This window comes from Megalops cyprinoides, chromosome 13 (assembly GCF_013368585.1).
Source record: "Megalops cyprinoides isolate fMegCyp1 chromosome 13, fMegCyp1.pri, whole genome shotgun sequence".
Taxonomy (NCBI): Eukaryota; Metazoa; Chordata; class Actinopteri; order Elopiformes; family Megalopidae; genus Megalops; species Megalops cyprinoides.
Genome location: NC_050595.1, coordinates 14,114,156 through 14,136,124, shown reverse-complemented (window position 1 = coordinate 14,136,124; position 21,969 = coordinate 14,114,156). Strand labels below are relative to the sequence as shown.

The following is a 21,969-nucleotide window of genomic DNA, read 5'->3' as shown; positions in this document are numbered from 1 at the left end:
TTTTAAAGATGGAAAGCAAGGAGTTACCTAGGATAGTGGCACAGACTGTCAAACAGGAAGAGACTTGCAAAGGCCCTGCGGGGATTTCAGAGTGGTGTGAACGACCTATAGTAACCTCTCTCATTCTCTCCCTTACCCTCCCTTTCCTGCTGTCTCCCTTTCTTGTTCTGTCTGTATTTCATCTGGTTTCTACAGGGCCAAGAAAGAGTTTGTTGTGTTGAGGAACTTGATACCTAAAACTTCAAGACAAATGGACAAATTCTCTTCCCAGGGTGGACCATTCTAGCTTTAATTAATATAAAAATTCTTCCTGAGAGTGCTGATACTTTTTGGAACAAAAAGAGGGATCAAAAACCCCTCCCATTTTCTTCATCTGCATGTAGGATTTGAGAAGAATCAAACACCAAAGCTGGAATAATTACAGAGGTATGTGCACATAGACTTTTATTCTTAGTGGAATATGTAGTGTGTAGGTGTATAGAAGTGCATGTATGTAAGCTCACAGTCTCACATTCAATACTAAATTATTCATGAATAAGTGATATACATGGGCCATATTCAGACAAAAGTCATGTACTTGGAATATCATCAGGGTCCAATATTAAGGTTTTTTTCTCACTTATCAGGTCGGAGAAGTGGGTCAAAAATGTACTTTATTTTAGTCTGCTTTCACTGTCACAGGTAGCCAGTTATTGGTCAAGAGCTAAGGTATGATTGGTCACAGGACCCAACATAACCTGCCAATTATTATTATTTTTTTAACACAAAACCACATAACTATTGATGTGCTTGCCAAACACCAGCCAGTAATGCAAACTGAAATGCCATATTTGCCCTGAATCATCATTTGGCTGATTGGGTAAGTCACTGGTTGGTTTGAATTGCCCGATGCACGTTTTCACTTGCCCTGGGCAATCAGGCAACTGGTAATGCTGAACCCTGATCATGCATTGCATTGCAAAGAGTCAATATGTGAAGGCACATTTATTACCTGGAATATGGCTTATTGTCAGTTGTCAGGCTGTCATGTCAAGAAGGGAGGAGCTTACTGGTTACAGTGCAGTTAGGGACATCTGAATAAATTGCCAGCAGATAAATCCATGTCTTGTGTTAATTTAAATGGGGACGTTACCTTGAATATGCAATTGGGATAGACACATTGAAGCTCCGTATAATAGTGTCTTACAGATGAATGTTCATATATACTGACAGCAGCATCTATTGTATTCAGGTCTATATTCAGGGTATGCTAAAAAGTGGCAACAGATGCTTGTTTAAGGGATACCCAGGGCTGTTTCTGGGAAGAAAGATCAAGACTAAGCTCACACTGAGATAGTGGGCTTTACAAGTCAGATTTATAGGTATGGTATGTCCAATAATATCCCTAGAATTTATTTTATCTCATACTATAATATACTATTATAGTAACTATTACTTATAAAAAGGTTGTTGCTGTAGTTGTGGCTCACTCTCATCATGGAGCAGCAGTGTTTGTGAATTTATAACAAAATACTCCAGATTATTGGTGTTGCTTGTTGTGAGGCGAAAAAAAAGTGAACCTACACACTGTTGCAATACTCCCAGGTGGATATCTTTGCCATTAAAAGGCAATGTTTGACCATTTGGTCACCATAAGGTAGCATACTACTGTAGAGTGTGCTGTGAGTGAGAAGTGACACAACATGAAAGTGAGACAGCGCTAACTATACAACAGTAAAGTGTGTCAGACAAGGACACAACTCTCTGTTGCACATAGCTGAGTAGGAAGCAATAATTCAGGAACATGAATTCATGAATCACACAGCAGTACCAACAGGGCTATGCATTACAACACTATTCTCAATAAAAACACATAATAGCACTTGTCAGTATCACCTGAAGCCATCAGCCAGGTATCAAGAAAGATTCAACCAACAATGTGTGAAGTTTAGCTGGAGCAAGATGATGGTTAACTGGTCTGCTAAGGGTAGCTTGCTGAAAACATCAAGTCGTTTGGAAAGGGTAAAACATTGAAACAGACACTAAGACTGTGCATGTGTCAGTATGGGGGTGCACCACTGTACCTCTGTATTCCAGAGAGAATCCTAAAGGATTGTTAAACACTCTCCTATCATGAGGTCTAAAAGATATGAAATTATTAATTTAGCGTGTAGTTCTGTTTCGTTTTCAAAAACTTGATGGAGAAAGACCGTCGCTACATATTAACCACAGGAACAAGGCGGAATCTATGGCTACCAACACAGAATGAAGAGATAATCTCAGCTGGGTAAATTCAGCTGAGTAACAGGTAAACTCTATGAATGAGTGCTCAGAATGTACACAAATATAGGATGTCTGCTGTCATTGAAAATTAGTGTTTGCCTCATTTCAAGGTGGCTCAAAATGGCTGTTTCATAGTTCATGAATTAATTTATCTGTGGAAGGAAAATCACCTTTCTGTAATGTCACCTGATAATTAACATTCCATTCAAAAGTTCACTGGGTCAAAGTCATCGCCTCAGCATTTCAAACCGTGAAACGATGAACTCAGTTCAAACCTTTGGACTCCCACCACATCACAGGCAGTGATAGCTTGCACCAGTGTGATGCCAAGCCTCTCCCACTCTGTCTCTCTCACTTTCTCCCTCTGAGATTGACATCAATAGAACTGGAGCGATTGTGTAAAAACCAAACGGACATAGACTTTGTTGCACTTGGCAGATAAAGGCAGTAGGGCAACTGAGTAGGTCACCGCTCAGTTTGACAGCTTTGTAGGTTGACTTGTGCAGTTCTGCAGTTGGTTTTAGTGTTAAAATGCTGAGGGGGGTCACTGGCTTGTAGGTGCTTTTTTATCCACTTTTAAATGGGTTTGTGAGTGATCCTTTGAAAATTGGATGGAGAAAACCAAGAAGTTCATTGCTTTATCCCTGGAAGGCTAGAGTGGCTGATTTTCTAAGAACCCTGAAATGTCTAAAACCCTCAGAACTGGTGTAATTAATTTTTGTAATGTAGTTTCTTGTTCATGCACTTGATTTCAAGAGGACTGCAAGCAAACTGACTCTAGGAGCACAATTCGTACATTTGGGCTACCAGTTATTTGTGACCTATATTTTATCTGTATTTTAAGGCTGATTTTAGTGATTTTCGTAAGTATGAGTAGGCCTAGTGAATTCTTACTGTGATCCACCTTATTTCACATTTCATGTTTCATGCTTTACATTTCAAAGAAAATCTTGCTGAAGGAAAACTTTGATTTTATGAATTTAGAACTTGAAATAAATCTATGAACAAAAGAATGTATCAAATCTAGCTTTTAATACAGTCAGAACTAATCAGCAAAAATTTCAGCAGGCATGGATTAATTCAAACTGTGCCAGCTACAGCCAGACTATAAGAAGATTAGTCCATTTATAGTTCACAACTGCTCAAAAGTGTTCCCAAGATTTTATTAGGTCAGTTCATCTGCTAATGTCACACCGGTCCATTTCCAGCGGAAATGATAGTGTCATCAATTACAAAATTTAACATCCACTCCCTTTGCTTTGCCGATACTGTATCCTGAGTGAAATACAGTTTCACATAAGGCCAAGTAAAATTGAATTCTTGGTTCAGGTTTCGTGACTTAACGGTTTTAATGAAGTAGATTTTTAAAAAGTTTGCTGTCTGCTGAATCTGATGGTTTCATTAAACACTCAAATGTTAGCTTAGTCAAATCACACAGCCCTTTGGAAAGCTCTAAGTCCAAGCTTTTCAATATTCTGCATTGTTACAAACAGTAATCAGCATCAGTGGAAGAACCCAGTCTTCCTTTGATAAATGTGTTGACTGTGTCTCAATAAATTCACTGTACAGTGATACTTTCAGTTACATTAAGTCATATAATTAACATAAAATAGTTTTTGTTAATTAAAAACTGATGTTTTTAGACTAAATGTGAGGTCTGTTTGCCTATAGTCTTACAAAATATTAGTTTGTGAATTATAGAATAAATGCTCATGGAGGTGCTCATGAGGTGTTTTGAAATGCCAGGTTAAATTTATGAATGCACCCTTTAGCTAGTTTTCATGAGAGAACACTTTTGCCCTCTGAGAAGTGCTTCCTGTAGTGAAATAGCTGCAGTGCTACACTGACTTTTTCCACACCATACACGTCATCATTTGAAAAACAGGCTTTGAATGTTTTCTTTGTGTTCCATTGAATCAACACTTGTGTCCTGTTTTTGATAACTGCCATAATCACACCGAAATTCTGTTTATTAAAAATCACCCAGGGTAATGTTGATAACTAGGCAAAATAGTTGTCAATTACCCAAGGTGGGACAACAAATCCTAATAGTAATTCCCCTGAAAGATATATGTATGATATAGTTTTGTTTGCTTGGTAGGAGACTAGGTAGCAGGATAGTTGGGTATAACATTATTTGCATTTGAATATAAGTTAACAGTCATTATCAAATCCATCTTATACATTAGACTAGTATTGGAAAAAGCTGCATTTACAGAGCTGAAGTTAGTTAGGTGGCAAGTAAGGTTTTCCCTGACAGGTTATAAAACAGGGTTATAGATGGCCATGCATGTAACAAAAGTTTGTTAGTAGCATTAAGCGGCAGTATACTCAAAATACTTCACCATAGCCAAAGCTTACTGTCAATTTGCAGTTTCAGTCCATCAAAAGAATTATTATTTTTTTCCACTTGTTTATAAAATGTCAGAGCTGACACCTTCATATTGAAAATGGATAGCTGGCAATATTATTTGTGTTGTGTTTTACTTCTGGTTTTCCAGTTAAGAGAAAGAGAACATATTACTAGTACATTTAAAACTTCTAGCAGTTCATCTTCAGCTGCTTGTTTATTCATCCTGTTTCTTTAGCAGTGTGGGAAAATGACCTGGTAGTGAGCTAACAAAAGCTAAACCAAAACATGAAGAGAGAGCTGGAATGAAAACAGCTAGCTTTCATCTGTTACTGCCATACACAGAGCAATGACTGGTCATATCTGATGATCTAGCTAGCTAGACAGGCTGATGGATCAGTACTCTCTTTAGCTTGCTTGCTAAAATTATTGAGATCAAAATGATATACAAATATACAAAATATATACAAATATACAAAAAGTGTAAACACAAAATAATATGAGCCACAGTAACTCACTTAATGTTTCTTGCTTTTTTTCACACAGCGTAGCCCTGTATTTTTTCATCTCATGATTCATGTTTTGACATTTTTGTTAGGAGTATCTGAGGATTTGAAATGATGTAATCTAGCAAGAAAGCAGGGTGTAGATGGTAAAGATGTAAATATTTAATGGGGCCAAAAGGTTTTCAGTAATATATACATTCAAAAGACATTGAAAATCTGTAGAATTGTGGCCCCACTGGAGTAGGGTTATGGATTAGCTGTGAGCAGAGTAGGAGCTTCATGTGTACTTAGTGGTTTTATTTTATTAATTCAACAACATAGATTTGAACTGGTCAACATGTATTGTTCTCCACAATGAACAGTTAGGTTTCAGTCAGTCTTCTTGAAGAAGTTGGCTCAAGTCATGCTAGATAATACAGCCTTACAAAATCCTTTTTTTAAGAAATACTGGATGATAATAGTTCAGCCTAGATTAACTCAGCATTCAATTACTTTGCTGACCTCTGGGATATTGTGCATTATATTGCCCGGAAGTTCCACTGCCAAGGGTCTGTGGCCCCACCCTAGGGTTTGCACTCTTTGGCGCCATTGTGCCGGCAATGATTTTAACTTGTCAGCAAGAGCAAGGTGAAAATGAAGAAGGAAACCTTGGGCAACCTGCTGAACAAGGAGGTTTTGGGCCCCCTGAAAGTTTCCAAATCATCACTTTCACTACCTCTGGATAGGGAGGAGTTTGTCCCCACCCACGCATCTACATGGTACCTGAGCCTACTCAGCTTGTCAGTGGAAGCAGGAGGGCATAGGATCTCTGGGCTAGCAGGCGTTAGCTAGCATATGATGCATTTGGTAGCTAAAGTAAAATTCACCAAAGAGACAAGAGAACACGTAAGATGTAGGACTGCACATATTAAGCCTGCATGTGCTTACTAATCATTTGCTTAAAATGCGTATTCTTACCATGTACATCCTTACGTGATGCAGATGGTTGGTTTGTATCTAAGCATTTCTTATATGAGGAGCTGTTTTCCTACATGTAATGTAGTGGAGTGTAATAGTGTAATGTACATATTGCATGTGTCCATGTAGAGTATCATTATATACACAAATGAGTAGTACCTTACCGCTTTTGTCTTGGGTTCACCAGGGTGAAGATTGATTTCGTTATGACAAGCTGCTGCACAGAAGATGTCCGCACTGTCTGCGACTAATATCGCTGATGTTGGTCATGGTAAGAATTTCATTGCTTGCATTAAGTCATTTTTTGAAGAGAGCATTTCGCTCATACAGCACAGCACTACAGCATAAAGTTGAGGAGATCCAGTTAGAAGCTAGAGGTTCTCTCAAATTCTCACTCTCCCTCTGGGTGCGAAATAAATGTGCACCCCAGGTGGATATCTGTATGACAGGTGACCAGCCTTTGTGTATTCCCAATGCACATTTCAGTGGGTAATTAATACATTTTTGAAAATGAAATAAAATGTTATAAACTACTATGTGGAGTGCATAAAATACATAAATGTGCAGATTACTGTATGCATATTTAATGGTTAGAATATCATCTCTGAATCAGTCAGTGTGAATGCTGTATAGAGAAAGAAATTATGACATTTTGTTTCTGCTGGAGTCTGCAACCTCCTGCGTTCTGACCTATTGTGACTAGTGGCTTTCTGTATGATGTGAGGTATTATTCATCACACTATAAAGACAGCCTTTATTTCATATTTGTGTGGGTTTCTTGGTATGTTGAAGGCTAAAGTCCTCAGCCCAATGTGTTGGTCAGAGGTCGGCATATTTTCTATTAGTGAATATCAGTTCAGCATAACTGTTGCATGGCACGCTTCATCTTTTGTCTGTGTGAAGTTTGACACTTGATTGAGTGCATCCTTATGCCACCATGAAGGGTAGTAGGTCCAGTATCTAATATTTTAAATATATTTAATCTAAATTTGTTGACAATTTTGCGGTTATCTTTTTGCATATGCAGAGGGAGAATCACTTAACCTCCATGGTATCTACTGGGACACGATGGTAGAAATAACAAATGCTCACTTCAGAAAGGGAGAGAAAATGAATTATGCTAGTATGTTATGAATTATGTATTCATTCTTAGAATTAGTAAGTTGACTGAGCGGTACAGAATTATACCTTTACAGATTTTTCCATCAATTTTGCAGTGCTAAATGTTTATGAATCATAACACTGTAATTTTATTGGATGAATAATGTGTAGCATTGTCAAACTTCTAGATTTCCCTTCATTTTGTTCTTGTTCTTAAATTAGCCATTATTTGTTATCCTATGATTTCGTTTTGGCCACTTTCCATCAGCGGTTGCTTCCCATCTGGCATGACCAATACAGTTGGCTTTATATCTTTGCATATTTTGGATATGCACATGCGTTTTAAAACACAGCTTGATTTGCGTTTGTATGGCCTAGTTTTGTCTTTGACTAATCATGATGGGTTTTGTGCTGCTACCTGCACCGAGTGAACAATTACAGTGCATCTGGTATTTTAACCCCTTGGGTGTAAAATATAATTGGTTTAAAGCGAAAACTGGCATGGCTCTTGGCCTTTCGTGGGTCAGAATTGAAATTACATGTGACGACAAAAACAAACTGCTCTCAATTACCCCATTCACACTCGCAAACTGAACACAGAACAATAAGTCAGCAGACAACAGACAGCCGTAGGTGTGAAAGGAAAAGTAATTAGCATATGACCCTTGGCTTTGCCAGCTTCCTTCAGGACAGCTGGAATAATTGGCCCCTTTGTCCCCCTAATGTCCTCCTGAAAGGCATGATGGTACCTGCAAATGAGCATGTCTTTTGCTGGTTTCCTCAGCATTTGTTTACTTTCTTACTGTGGAGCAGAACACTAAATAATGTGAAGGATAAAAGCACCAGAATTGTATGTTCCCACAAATGACTGATGGAGCTCTCCTTTTGTCAAAAGCTATATAAATATATATAAATATATAAATAATATGTAATTTCATTTTAATTCTATTTAATGCATTGGAATTATTTTTATTAAATGTACTCATCAGTGATGTTAGTTATATTGATAACTATCTTACATACCAAGCAACTTTCCAGAATCGGAGCAGATACAGAAATGAGTTTGGAGACCTCTTTTCCTTGAATGATTACATTTTCCAGTTTCAGATTCCAGGCTTACTAACACAGCAGTTAGCTAGTAAACAATTTTAATTATGTCTGAGACAAATGACTGAACAATCCGTTTTAGAACAAGGATGCAAGTAATAGCTACATGATATTATGAAATGTAAATTGACATCAAGAGCTAACATAACTCATATTGTAGCAAATAAGCGCGTGGTTGTGAATCTGTGTAGCACGACCCAAAAAAAAAAAGAGTGAATCTGCACTGCATGTGCTCTAAACTGAACATATTCTCCTTGTTAACAATTTTGTAATTAGCATAGCAGTGCATAATTAAAATGAGCAAAATTAGCAAAAAGTAAAAGTAACATAGCTAGCTATCCAACATTAACTTTGTTGCATTTTGGCCGACAGAGGTAGCCTTTTGGCAGCTCAATGTGATAGCTAGCAAGAGAGCATTACTGCTGCCAGCTAGTTCATGTGAAAAACATTTTGCACCCATTAGTCTGTTTAATCAGCCCCTACTTAAAAACATTAGGTGATTCACATTTATGTTTCTAGCCAGATGCTTTAAACCTCTGCAATATCTATATTTAACAAACTAGAATCTGGCTCAAAGTTTTTCTACTTGCATAACTTGGAATGCATTGTAATGCTTCTCTGTCTTGTGAACAGTAATACTGCATTCTTCTCCCATGGATGTATTGACTGGTTTAGACTGAGGTAGGTATATTATGTTAAACAGTCTACAATGGCGCCACTATATTGATGTAATTTAATAAATAAGCCTCATATTATTACATAGAAGTGAATCATTTAACAGCAATGCCTGAATTGAATAAGTTGTTTTGTACAGTGAAGTTATTTGTCTGTTAAAGCACTCATTTCTGTGCAGTCACATGCAGTTGTGTATAAAACATGTTGCTCCACACTAGTTCTGTGCAAACTACTGATCCTACAGAATCATCTAGTTTCACCCTGAAACATTTAACATGTCTCTGGGGGAAAAAGAAAATTGTTAAATGAACAGTATGGAGGGAAAATGATTAGATGATTGGTGATTAGATTTTCTGTAGATATGCATGCTTGTGACTGACTTGTGATGGACAGATTGGTTAGTTTATGGTAGTCCTGTATATGTTAACATAATGGGAGTGGACCAGAGCTAATTTGTATCTCTTGCAAGATGTGGTCTTGTATGTATCCCCGGATAGATAACCAGGCTATTCTGTGGTCTTTACACTAAACAATCTGAAATAATTACCTGATAATGTAGGTCCATCCTTTATAACATACTGGCTGCCTTCATTTCAGAATCCCAGGCATGTGACTTAGAGGAAATTGCATGCCTTCTCCTCCACTGTGGCATGCAGGGCTTTAATCAATGGCCAGCCAAGGTCTCCTTGGGTTAGAGTTTTTCTCTGGCTTTCAGTTGAATGGTGGCTTTTTTGTGTTGGCAAAAACAGAGGATTCGGCTGAGAAAAGCATTGTACTTAAGAGTGCTTTCCCATGTGCCATCACAGTTCAAAAAGAGTGTGAATGCTGGAGATAATGTGAAAGTGGAGCAGACCTGAGCCATTCAGAGTAAATAGAAATTTTTTCTGACCCCGCTTTGATATTTTTTACTTACTCTGAACTTTGGAGTTGACCTGTGTGTTTGTGTTCCTGTGCCATTGAAGCTTGTTAAGGATGGTTGACACATAGTGTCCGTGTTCATAGTACATTTTTATTTGAATATGTGAACAATAGTTGTTGCAAAGATTGTTGCCGTTTTCATTGTTTATATGGGAAGTGAACACTGATGTTAGTGCTGTGTGTATCATAATGGCTTTTGTATGTGTTGTTTTCATTACTGGTGAGGAAATGGCCCTTATGGGAAGTTGTGTATAGGTGGCATCTCTGGCATTGTGTTCACCAAAAACATTTCCGTTCCCTAGCCTGTCCCATATTCCTGTCTTGGGCAATAGCACAGTCAGCTTTTATTTTGTTATTCATGTGACTTAGTGTTGAGTATATGTAAATACAAAAAATGTACACAGCAAAACTGGAAAAACCATAGTCAGTTTCATCCCTCTTCTGCCATTTCAGTATAGTATTTATGTTTATGAGCATGATATAATTGTCTACAGTATCTGGTAGTTATCAGGAGTGCTTCAATGTCTCCCAGTATCACTTAGTAAATCCAGTCATGTCAGTATTTGATTCCAGACACAGTTACACTACATATTTGTTGAATACTGAATCTCATATGTCACAATTGAAAATTTAATTCTGTGATTTATATTCAGTCTTACTGTGGAAGACTGTACTTATCAGAGCAACATAGGTGAAAAATGAAATTCAGCTTGTGTACTGAATGTATTTGCAACCCAGCTATAGTTTGTCTCTGTCTGGGCAATGCCTGTTCAGTGATGGATGAAGCACCAGGAAAACCAGACTCTGAACTCCAACAATATGATCTGGATGATCATTTTCCCTCTACATGAATGTTTGCACAATGAAGTTTGCACATTAAAACTGCAGAAAAAATCTCTTCCACTGTAGAGATATTTCCCCATCTGTTTGTGAATATCTGCATAGGCAAAAGATTTAAAAAAGATTTAAAATCACTTGCTCCTGACCCCAAAAACTGTAAATATATATATATATATATATATATATATATATATATATATATATGTATGTATGTATTTACAGTTTTTGGGGTCAGGAGCAAGTGATTTTAAATCTTTTTGCCCCTCAAGGATACAATTCACTGGCCGTCTCTGGTTTTCAAACCCAGTGACCCTTGGCCCTGTGTCCTAATCACTTCCATGCGTGCGTGTGCTAAAAATGGGTCTCTGCATGTCTGCACTTTCTGCATGTGTTTGTCACATTGTTTTTCTGACATCTCCAAATGTTGTGCAGGCGCAAGGTGTAAAAATATAAGGAAAGGCTGGTGTTTAAAAACAGAAAAACTGCACACAAGACCAAGGTGAACGCTTGACACGTAAAACATCTGAAAAACATTGGTTGTGACATGCTGTCATAGAGAGATTGGCCTACATTGTATCCACAGCAGCATCATATGTGTAAGAGAATGGACCAGACAGTCTTGTGTTAGAAGCCAATCAGATTTTTCTAAGCAGTTGGGTGACTGTAAACAAAATTTAAATGAAAATTGCAGTACCAAATTTAAGAAAGGTGTGCTTGTTTGAGATTCTTAACAAATATGCTGCCACCAGTATGGTTATGGACATAGGAGATAGGTTTGGGTTAATATTATTAAATTGTTTCATATTCCTAGAAATGAAAATGAAAATAAGTGAAAAAATAATACAGACCCTCAGTTAATCTGAGCATTTTGATACATTTACAATCAAAACAGAAACCTCACCCTTGTAACTGTCTTTTTCATTTTAATATCATTAACCTCCTGGCTGCAGGTTTTGCATGTTTTGAGCTCATGTCAGGTAAAATTTGTCAAATAACCAAAATGGAGGTAGCTGTTATCAGTTTTTCAGTCATTATGAATGGACATGTTTTAGAAGCTATACCTTGTACCTTTTCATGGAGAGTGTTAGGATGCAGTTTCAGTGTGTGTAAGTAAACACTGGGGTAAAGGCTCCCTTAAAGGCAGCATGGCCAGCACACAGACACACCCTTGTCACATCTTCTCCACTTTACAGAGACACTCCACGGCCACATATCTGTTTGCACCATTAAAATGTCAACATTAATTTGTGTGTGCTGATGTGTGTCTGCTTATGCCACCGAATAGGGTCCTAAGCCTTTTTGGAGAATGGGAGGTGAAAGGTCAGGGGTATTTTGACACACTTAATTCAACACATTGGAAATACTTGGGGGTTGGGGATGGTGTGTTACTAGAATACTATCTTAAGAGCAGTTTATCAGTCAGTTTATCATATTTTTTGATATACTTAATTTGAACACAAAAATTTGGTTGGTCTACTGCTGTGTGCTTTGTCTTTTTTATGTAAGCTATTTATACTTTCATGCTTTCTACAGGTGAAAAATGTAAATACAAATGAAAAACTTGAGTCTTCACGTAATCTCAGGACCCATTAAATAAATACAGCTGCGAGACTGCGAATTCCACATTCCACATGGTGCTAGATTCCAAAAGATCATCATAAAGAATGAAGGGCGCTAGTGTGAAGCAGCAACTCGCTGTTCTAGCCTGCACAGCATCAATCAAAGTTATTTGTGTAGGTCAAATTATTATTTTATATTTGAAATTAGTTAAGGACATTTAGTGCACCATGGCATTGTAGCAGTTCACACTGTGCCAGCAATTTGCACGGCACTGTTCAAATAATTACCATGAATCATCATATTATTTAATAAAGCATTGTATAAAAATATTGCACGTTCTGTACTTTTGTTGGAAGAATTTAGCCAAAGGCATTTTCTATTTAAATAAGATAAAAAAACAAAACAGGACATATTAAAATGCTTGATATATAATATAAAGTATCAAACTGTCACAGAGAGAGATGTGATTCTTATAAGCACAGTGGACTGTATATGTATGTACATGTTTAGGGTCTGGTTTTACACTGGAATTGGCAGAAGCTTTACCATGAGGGATTATGATTAAGACTTGAAAAAAAATATGTGAGATCAGGGAGGGTGCATCAGAATTTCTGTTCTGTCTAGTGCAGGGATTTCTGTTGTTACTGGAGTAAAATCAGATTGATAAAGGCAGGTCATGGTCAGCTGAGTCGCCCACTAACTGTACAAAAGGTGGATAGTCACATTATGACTTAATGCATTGGAATGTATAGTGTCTGTGGTTTCAGAAGCTTCACATTTTCCCCACTTCCTCTGTGGTCGATGAATGCTTGGTGAATCAGCTCTGAGGCCCCTGCCACTGTGGCTGACCTCTCCATCCCACAAGTATGGAAAGTACAGCCCACTGACCATCAGCAAGACCTTGCTGAAGTTAATTTCCCATGTGTGAGGGAAGTAGGTCAGGCTTCATTTGAAATAACCAGTTATGACTACAGTGACATTGCCTAAAAAATAGTGACACCTAAATGAAGTTACATAGAGAAATACGTAAGAAAAATCCCTCTCATGGTGTGCTTGATCCGAGGTCAGGATGGAATTATTCTCTGGAGAAAGTCAAGTTTCAGATTGTCAAAGCCTTACTGATTTGGAAGTGTTTTTGTGGCAGTGAAGTTTTTCATTGTAACAGTACTGTCACATTGAATCCCTGATACAGTTTAAAAACCAAATGCATGTGACTGCAGAGAGACCCATAAACATCCATGAAGTGGAAAGGTGTACTAGATACAGCTTTTGATTAGAAACCCTTCGTCCTTATTCCCACGGTGCAGTTTGTCCTCTAAAGGTCCGTCCATCGGGTCATTTTTTGGGAAGGCTCCAGGGGCTGCTGGCAGGACATTGCGAACACATTGCTGGAAGGGAGCAAGGACCGGTAAACAGATGTTTCACAACAAGTTATGGATTGGGGGGTGGAGGGTTCAAAGGAAGTCTGGGCTGGGACTCGGTGGAGCCGGGACGATATCTAGAATGCTAAGTTGTAACTGCAGGGTTGAATTGTGGAGATCTTTGCCTCGTGCGCAGCTGGTCTTGCCGATGTCCTCGTCCCTCTGCGTGCGCACGTGCCCAGGGCCTTCATGCAGATGTGAGGGGGAGGAAATGTTTCTTTGTTCTGTTCCATTGTCTTTATTACTATAGACAGATAGAACTATAGACTATAGAATTACTATAAGGATGTGTGCATCAGGGGTGTCGAGCTGTAACGTCGGGGTCCACTCTGCTGGTGCAAGCAAATTGCTTCACCACCTGAACCCCTAATCAGTATATTGACCGGGCAACATGTAACGCTGCCCCAATATCTGGGAGTAAAAGCGTGATGAAATGTGATGTGTTGTAGCCCAGGGCTGAGAACCCCTGTGGTGGGTGAAACCCAATCAGGGTGGAGTTGAGCAATGGGGGGACGCCGTGGTCAGATGTGACCCTTCCCCTAGTACTGCCCCAGCTGGCATGTGACTGTGAGTCAGCACCTTCAGCACGGCCCCCTTCCAGTGTTGTGGAAACAACCAGAAGGATCTGTGGGTGAAAGCATTTTGTGGCTTTGTTTCCCCTTTGAGGCAGATCTTTCCTTGCATGAGGCTAACAAAGTACTGTGTCTTCTCACAGGATGTCTCCCTCCCCCTGTCTACTGGGTGCAGTGAGTACTCAGATCTAGAGGAGCTGTTTGTCCTGCTTTAGGTTCTTGGACAGGTGTAGATTTGCATCTGTGCGTGCCGATTTTGAGGTAGTTTTGGAGGACATTCTACAGAAATCCATTTGTACACACACGCATATGCGCGCGCATGCTCTAACTCTCTCTCACTCTCACACACACACACACACACACACACACACACACACACACACACACACACACACACACACACTGTAGTGCATAGTTCTCAGAGACTGGCGGTATAATGTCTAGGCATTGTTATCCACGGTCTCTTTCTGGGTTTTTGTTCTCCTGTCTTTTATCAGAAATTCAAAGGTCATGTGCTCGGCTTTCCCTGAAGCTGGCTTGTTTCAGTGCTTATATTTTGTTATGGCGTCTTTTATATTCATCAAATCAAAGCACATTGGATGCTTTGTCTCTGTGTTCTAATATCCATAATGTGCCCTGTTTCTGGACAGTAGCTTCTGCCTTCTGAGAGGAGCAGGTTTTCTGCTTGGTGCCCTTTATAGTGTATGCTCTGTTTAAATGCGTAATGTCTAATCATGGTGAATATTCTTATTCTTTGACTGTGTTCTTGATATTCCCTGGACAATGAGAGCTTTTGATATTCAGCTGTATAAACAGCAGACAATTTAATTGATGTGATGCAGACTATTTGCCATTACTCAAGCAAATTGTTTGGAAAAATAAATTAATCTAAGGGAGATTACTGTCATCCTTACAGATAAGAGAAAAGTGTTTGCATAGGCTTCAGTATTACTGTTGAGAGTAAAGTGTCTTTGTTTGTGTAGATTATAAGGGTCTATTACATGAGTCCAATTCATTATGACCAACCAGCATTTTAGTATCACTCAGACATTGCATCTACCTGTTACTGAGTCTGCACCAGAAGCACAAAATTACAGCTGAATTACAGCATGACTGATTTAAAAAAAATGAGTTTATGGTTTTGGTTTATTCAATTTTTGAATAATTAGCAAAGACAAATTTAATTATCACTTATTTCAAGACTTTCTGCATTTTCTTGCAAACCATTGGGTGACTGGAAGTACTTCTGGAATAGCATTTTTATGTAATTTGTGACACTCTTCCTCAGTCAAGTCCATGCTTTTCTTTTTCCTTCTCCTCTATCCAAATGTTAGGCTTTTTTGTAAACAAAACAAACCAAGAGTCAACCAGAAACTTGATGAAGTGAATGCCTTATTGTGAGCTGTTGTGTGTTCTTTTTCTGTTGTCTTCTGGTGGAAGTTTGAATGGTACTCCCCACTTACAGTCTACACACCATGGTACCCTATATGCCCCTCACATCTTGCATGGGATGTCCAGCGAATGTTCAGGATTTTACATGGAGAATACATGTAATACATGGACTAGCTATGTCCTAGTGACTCTGGTGCACAAATCAGCATGATGTAACAGACGTATTGCTGCAGACAAAATGTTTCTGTGTGTTTTAGAGGTAACGGAAATGGTTGTTTATGTAGGTTTAAAGACAGAGGAAAGTGCTTGTATGTTCTAGCTGATGATGAATACATATGTATATTTAAGGTTAGGTAATTGTCTGCACATTTTGTGAAGCGTGCGTGTACAATCAACAGAATTAAGTGTTTTTGTGGATGTGTGTTAAAGGTGAGAGCAAAGTGTTTGGTGTGGCGCCTGAGCTGCAGCTGGACTCAAGTGTGGAGAAGAGGAACGGCCCCATGGTGACGGACAACAGCCATGACGGCCCGCCGCCCGCCCCCCACGTTGCCGGCTGCTCTGCCCAGCAGAACGGCATCTCGCTGGGTCCCCAGGGCCTGCAGGGTGAGCCCGCAGGCCAGGAGCTGAGCTGCCCTCTCTCCATGGATTCCAGTGACATCAAGCTGGAAATGACAGGCGACATGCTGCCTGCCAGCACAGGTAGGGCAATCCCTCCGTCCCATATTGCTCATTTTAAATGTGCTGATTTTTGCCTTATTGCAGGATGTGTATGTTTTGCGGGGAAAAAACTGTGAGTTGGACTTCCACTGTGAGTTCACGTCCAGTGAATCCAGGAAATCTGAACTGTGTTGTCTCAAGTATACAGGCTGCATCCCCATTTTTGAGTCCACTGCTCACTTGCCATCAGAATAAAGGGCAGAAGGTGTTGTAGTCACCATTTTAAAGGGCATTACAAACAGCAGAAACTAACAGAAGCAGGCTTTAGCAAAGAACAGAGGGCCCAAGTGATAGTGATGGGGCAAATTGAAAGGATTACTGTATTGGTCTTAGTTACTACATATCACCCATTGAGATAAATGATGGTTTACTAGAGCTGGGGCTGCCATATGGAATAGGACAGAATCCCTGGTTGTTCCAAATATTGTATATGTGCACAGCAAGCACAGCTTCCCCTAACATGAGTAGTACGGCTCTGCCAACCTCGTCTCTCATGTCCTTGTCTCGCAGAGGCTCAGCCGGTGAAGCGGAAGAAGGGCCCGGCCCCCAAGATGCTGGGCAACGAGGTGTGCAGCGTGTGCGGGGACAAGGCCTCGGGCTTCCACTACAACGTGCTGAGCTGCGAGGGCTGCAAGGGCTTCTTCCGCCGCAGCGTCATCAAGAGCGCCCAGTACTCCTGCAAGAACAGCGGCAAGTGCGAGATGGACATGTACATGCGCCGCAAGTGCCAGGAGTGCCGTCTGCGCAAGTGCCGCGAGGCGGGCATGCTGGAGCAGTGTGAGTGACGCCCGTCTGTCCGCCGCCTGTCCTTAAAGGCCAGAATTCTTTACATTATGGCATTTAGCGGACGCTACCCAGAGCGACTTGCATCAGTTACTGTTTTTTTTTTACAATGTTATCGTTTATATAGCTGGATATTTACTGAAGAAATTGTGGGTTAAGTACCTCGCCCAAGGGTACAGCAGTGGTAACCATGCGGGGAACAAGTTACAAGTTCTGCTCCTTAACTGCTCCTTAACAAGTTACAAGTTCTGCTCATGCAATAAATTCTCCTTAGGAGAAGGAGAATTTATTGCATGAGCACTCAGATCTGTGTACACCTTAAGCAAATGGGTAATTGGCTAAGGGGAATGGGAATGAACACTCTCATTTAAAAGAATGGGTGTTGTTTAGTTTGCTTTTGTTATTTGCATTATGCATTTGATGTTTGTAGTTGAAGGGGTGAAACTGGGCTGTCATTGCCATGTTTGCTTAAGAACATCTCAAGTGGCACAACTTGAGTGTTTTCCAGTGCCATTGTTGTGATGGTCCATGTAGACATTCAGTCAGTAGAATGAGAATTTTAAAGGGATTGAAAGGATTGCATTTAAGGATAATGTTTAAATAGAAGTGTGAATTTCTGTCACTCTGTGGCAATGCAGATATCTAAGAACACTAATGTGTTTTTTGATCTATCTGTGAGAAAATCTCCTACCAATGTATATTAGGAACATGTATGTGAGCTGTACGTGTTATACGTGAACTACAAAAATTTAAGTTGTTTAAAAGCATGTACTTAATGGTGACCATGTAAGAAAGATATTGCTTATGTTTCAGAAAGGTCATTGTAGACTATGAGAAAATATTTGATGTTTAAAAATGGAGTGTAAATACAAAGGCCTGGATTTAAACTTTGCATCTGCTTTGTACTTTGTCCTGTTCAAATTATGTCCTCTTCAAATACTACAGTCTTTACATAATAGCAAATGTGACGTTTTTCACTTTTTACACAACATGTTAATTGCAGTGGCTACCAGGTAATTTTCAGGGAAGAAAAGAAAAACGTAATACTACTTTCCCCAAATGACAAAGCACATTGGGAAGATGGCAGAGCAGAGAAGGGGACTTTCTGACTGCTGTAGCGTGCTTTAAATCACCGAAACCTTTCTGAATCCCTGCGCCAGGTGTCCTCTCTGAGGAGCAGATCCGTCTGAAGAAAATGAAGAAACAGCATGAAGACGAGGTGGCACGCACGTCCACCGCTCCCCCAAACCCGGCCCCGGGGCTGGAGCCACCCCAGCTGGCACCAGAGCAACAGGACATGATCGAGAAGCTGGTGGCCATGCAAAAACAGTGCAACAAGAGGTCCTTCATCGACCGGCCCAAAGTCACAGTGAGTGAAGGGGGCCGCTTTCCTCGACTATAGCCATGAAAGATAAAATATACATTATTAACTTTTCAGTGTGTGGTAAAATGCAAAATCCAAAATGCACAATACATTTTAATTGTGTGGTGCACAATTGTGTGGTTTTAGGGACAAAAATCACAATGTATTTGTTTATATCACAAATGTGAGATATATTCTACAACACATGTACGATACATACACAGACATGGAAAATATTTACGTGTTGTATGTTTATATACATATAAATTAGCATATATTTTTAATATATTATTATATATTATATATATTAATATATGATTATATTATATTTTCCTTTTACTTTGGGTTTTTACATTTTAACATGTAACTTATTTCCTCAGCTATAGCCTGCCCATTACTCATTGCTTTATTTATGAATTTTCTGTGAGTTTATGTATCTGACAGCATTTTTTATTTATTTTTTTTAATGACAGCCGTGGCCACAGAGCCAGGACCCCCTAAACCGCGAGGTGCGGCAGCAGCGTTTCGCACATTTCACAGAGCTGGCCATCATGTCCGTGCAGGAGATAGTCGACTTTGCCAAGCAGCTGCCGGGCTTCCTTGAGCTCACCCGAGAGGACCAGATCGCCCTGCTCAAGACCTCCACCATTGAGGTGAGCCCTCTGCCTCATTCCCCAAAGGAGTGTAAGGCCATCTGCTGTTCCCACTGTTCACAACCGGGACATTACAAGGGGAGCGAGGACTTTAGTAAATACCACTCTTCAGAAGTCCCAGTTTGATGAAGGGTTGTTTCAGGTTTGCTGTTCTGTGATCCACGTACCTGTGTATCATCAACACCCTTCAACAAATTCTGAAATATTTTTAGGGGTAGGGGTCCAATTTTGTTTTAAAGTATTGGTGAGCACCACCTTGTGGTGTAAGCCTCTGAACCTCTGAAATCTTGATGCATCTTGTTTAACAGCAGTATCATGCAAGATTTTGACAATATCTTTATCTATTAGCGCAAACTACATATTTCAATAAAAGAGGAGCAAAACCCAAAAAACACACATCTCTGCTTGTACAATCTCAAGTAAAAATTGTGTCACGTGTAAGTCGCTCTGGATAACAGCGTCTGCCAAATGCCAATAATGTAATGTAATGTAAAGACCCCAAGTATTGGATAATTCCTCCAGGTGTGTATAAGCATATTTTATCATCTTTTTTGGCATGGGAATACCTTAAGGTTATGGTGCTTAACAGTGAAAATGGGAAAACCTTGTTTTGCTTTGGCTAAAGACCCTCTGGATCGGATGTTGCTTAATGATGATGAACTCTGCTTTTTGATAATCCATACATGAACATTTTAGACCAGTGACAATCCCATGGAATTAAGAGGAAAATTGGGTTGTACAGTTTTCCACATAAAGACTATATGTATAAAATGAATACAGAGTGAATTCTGTCCATCAAGAATGTGTAAATATGGAACATATTTATATTTAATTATTTGTATGTTTGATAGAATCTTTTGTCCAGAGCAACTTGCAAGTCAAACATCACAAGATTAATTGACGGTAGGAATGCAAGAATCCTCTAAGGAGACATGAATGAAAAACACAGTGAGGGAATAACTGAATATCTCATGGGAATGATTTAGTATTTTATAGAAATGAGAGGCTGTTAATGACTGAAGGCATGTCACGAGGTACTGCTGTGCATTTTCAGAAATCCGATACTCACTTAACTGTGCAAGGTGGTGGGGTGGAAGGGGCACAATAAAAGTTGCAATTTTTCAGCTTTTGCACCTGCTTCAGTGGTGGCATTCCCCCAGTGGGTCTTGCTGTCTGTTGTGCAGTGAGGCAATGTCTATTGTCTGTGTGAATAAGTGTAAGTTATGTGTTAATGTTTTCTTGAAAAGCATGGTTTTCTGTGCCAGATTCTAACTGGGTTACATAGGGAAATAGGATTATGTTGTCTCATTTGCCTGCTGTTGTGGAAGTCAGACAAAAAAGGGAGCAGAATAGAAATCTTCATTTTTTTCTGTTTGCACTGAAGAATAGGCATGTTATAGAAACATATGTAATCATTTCTTGTTTTTGGTGTATAAAACATTTGCTAGTTTTGTCTCAACAAACTACCTACCTACTAACATTTATCCCTATGAGCAACATACAGTAGCTACATCGTATGATATAGCAACTACATACAGTGGCTACTGTCTACATATGCATCTACAGTATCAGAGAAAGCCTAAGAATGATCCAATAGGGCAGCACTACCTTGTCATACTGATGTTACAATGCTTAACAATGAACAGCAAAAATACAGTACTATTTAGAGTGATCGGAAAATGGAATGCTTTCCTAGTTTAATCAAAGTGGTGATCTTGATGGATGGATACTTGTTTTGGAAATCCACATTCTAAGATAGCTATTTCTCTTTCAGATTATGCTGTTGGAAACATCGAGGAGGTACAATCCAGCCATAGAGAGCATTACTTTTTTGAAGGATTTCAGTTACAATAAAGAGGATTTTGCAAAAGCAGGTACAGTAATTCCCTTTTCCTTCTCAAGACTGTATTTGAACATTAGAAGTCAACACCTGTGTATGTTCCTCCCACTCTTTGAGACACCCTATTTGGAAAATACCATTAGTAGTATGCTAGTAATCCAGACTTGATGACTGTTTTTCAGGGCTTCAGTTCGAGTTCATAAATCCCATATTTGAGTTCTCAAAAGGGATGAATGATCTGCACTTGGATGAAGCAGAATATGCACTGCTAATTGCTATCAACATCTTCTCAGCAGGTAGGAACCTTTCCTCCTCCTTCTCTGTGATGTACTGAAGATATAACCATTTTCATTTACACCAGTTATTGGCAACACCCACCTACAAGAGCTACAGTCTTGGAGATTGCATATTTATCCATATGTTATACAGCATGTGGTCATTTAATGAACATCATGAGTGTGTACAGCATCTGTACTGTAGACCACAGACCTTCCCTTCTTATGCATATTATTATGCATTTTCTATATCTAATCTGTGTGTGTTTGTTTGTGTTATATAATAATGTTTAGTCCACAGCTTGGTTGTGTTGGTCAGATTTTACAAGTGTTCACGTATATGAGTCTAAGCTATGCTCATTTCAATTTATTTTACATATGTATGTATTCATATACTTTTACAGACCGCCCAAATGTGCAAGACCATGATTTAGTGGAAAGACTGCAGCAGCCATATGTGGATGCACTTCATTCTTACATCAGGATAAAGAGACCAAATGTAAGTGCTGTGCATGTATGACTGAAATTCTGCCCAAACACAACAAATTAAAAAAACATGTTTACAGTTGTTCTATAGAAAAAATGTAAGTATTCTGAATTTGTTTTTATCAGACATGTTCTAGCATGTTAAAATATTTGTGTGAACTTAAAAAGCTGTGCTGCAGAGATGTTGTCAG

At 39.2% G+C, this 21,969-nt stretch overlaps 1 protein-coding gene across 4 annotated transcripts in view; it reads left to right on the top strand.

Annotated features, from left to right (window-relative positions):
* nr1h3 (nuclear receptor subfamily 1, group H, member 3) overlaps positions 1 to 21,969 on the top strand; it is a 30,770-nt gene that overhangs the window by 5,498 nt on the left and 3,303 nt on the right. Inside the window, exons 2-10 of one of the 4 annotated variants that reach the window (XM_036543282.1) lie at positions 196 to 426; positions 6,263 to 6,346; positions 16,091 to 16,360; positions 16,889 to 17,155; positions 18,322 to 18,530; positions 18,998 to 19,177; positions 20,952 to 21,051; positions 21,200 to 21,313; positions 21,697 to 21,791. In XM_036543282.1, the coding sequence (XP_036399175.1) occupies positions 6,304 to 6,346; positions 16,091 to 16,360; positions 16,889 to 17,155; positions 18,322 to 18,530; positions 18,998 to 19,177; positions 20,952 to 21,051; positions 21,200 to 21,313; positions 21,697 to 21,791 (1,278 nt within the window). In that variant the 5' untranslated portion in view covers positions 196 to 426; positions 6,263 to 6,303. Of the gene's footprint in view, positions 1 to 195; positions 427 to 6,262; positions 6,347 to 14,321; positions 14,444 to 14,512; positions 14,531 to 16,090; positions 16,361 to 16,888; positions 17,156 to 18,321; positions 18,531 to 18,997; positions 19,178 to 20,951; positions 21,052 to 21,199; positions 21,314 to 21,696; positions 21,792 to 21,969 lie in introns of those variants that run through there. The other 3 variants (XM_036543281.1, XM_036543280.1, XM_036543283.1) reach the window with 3 other exon arrangements.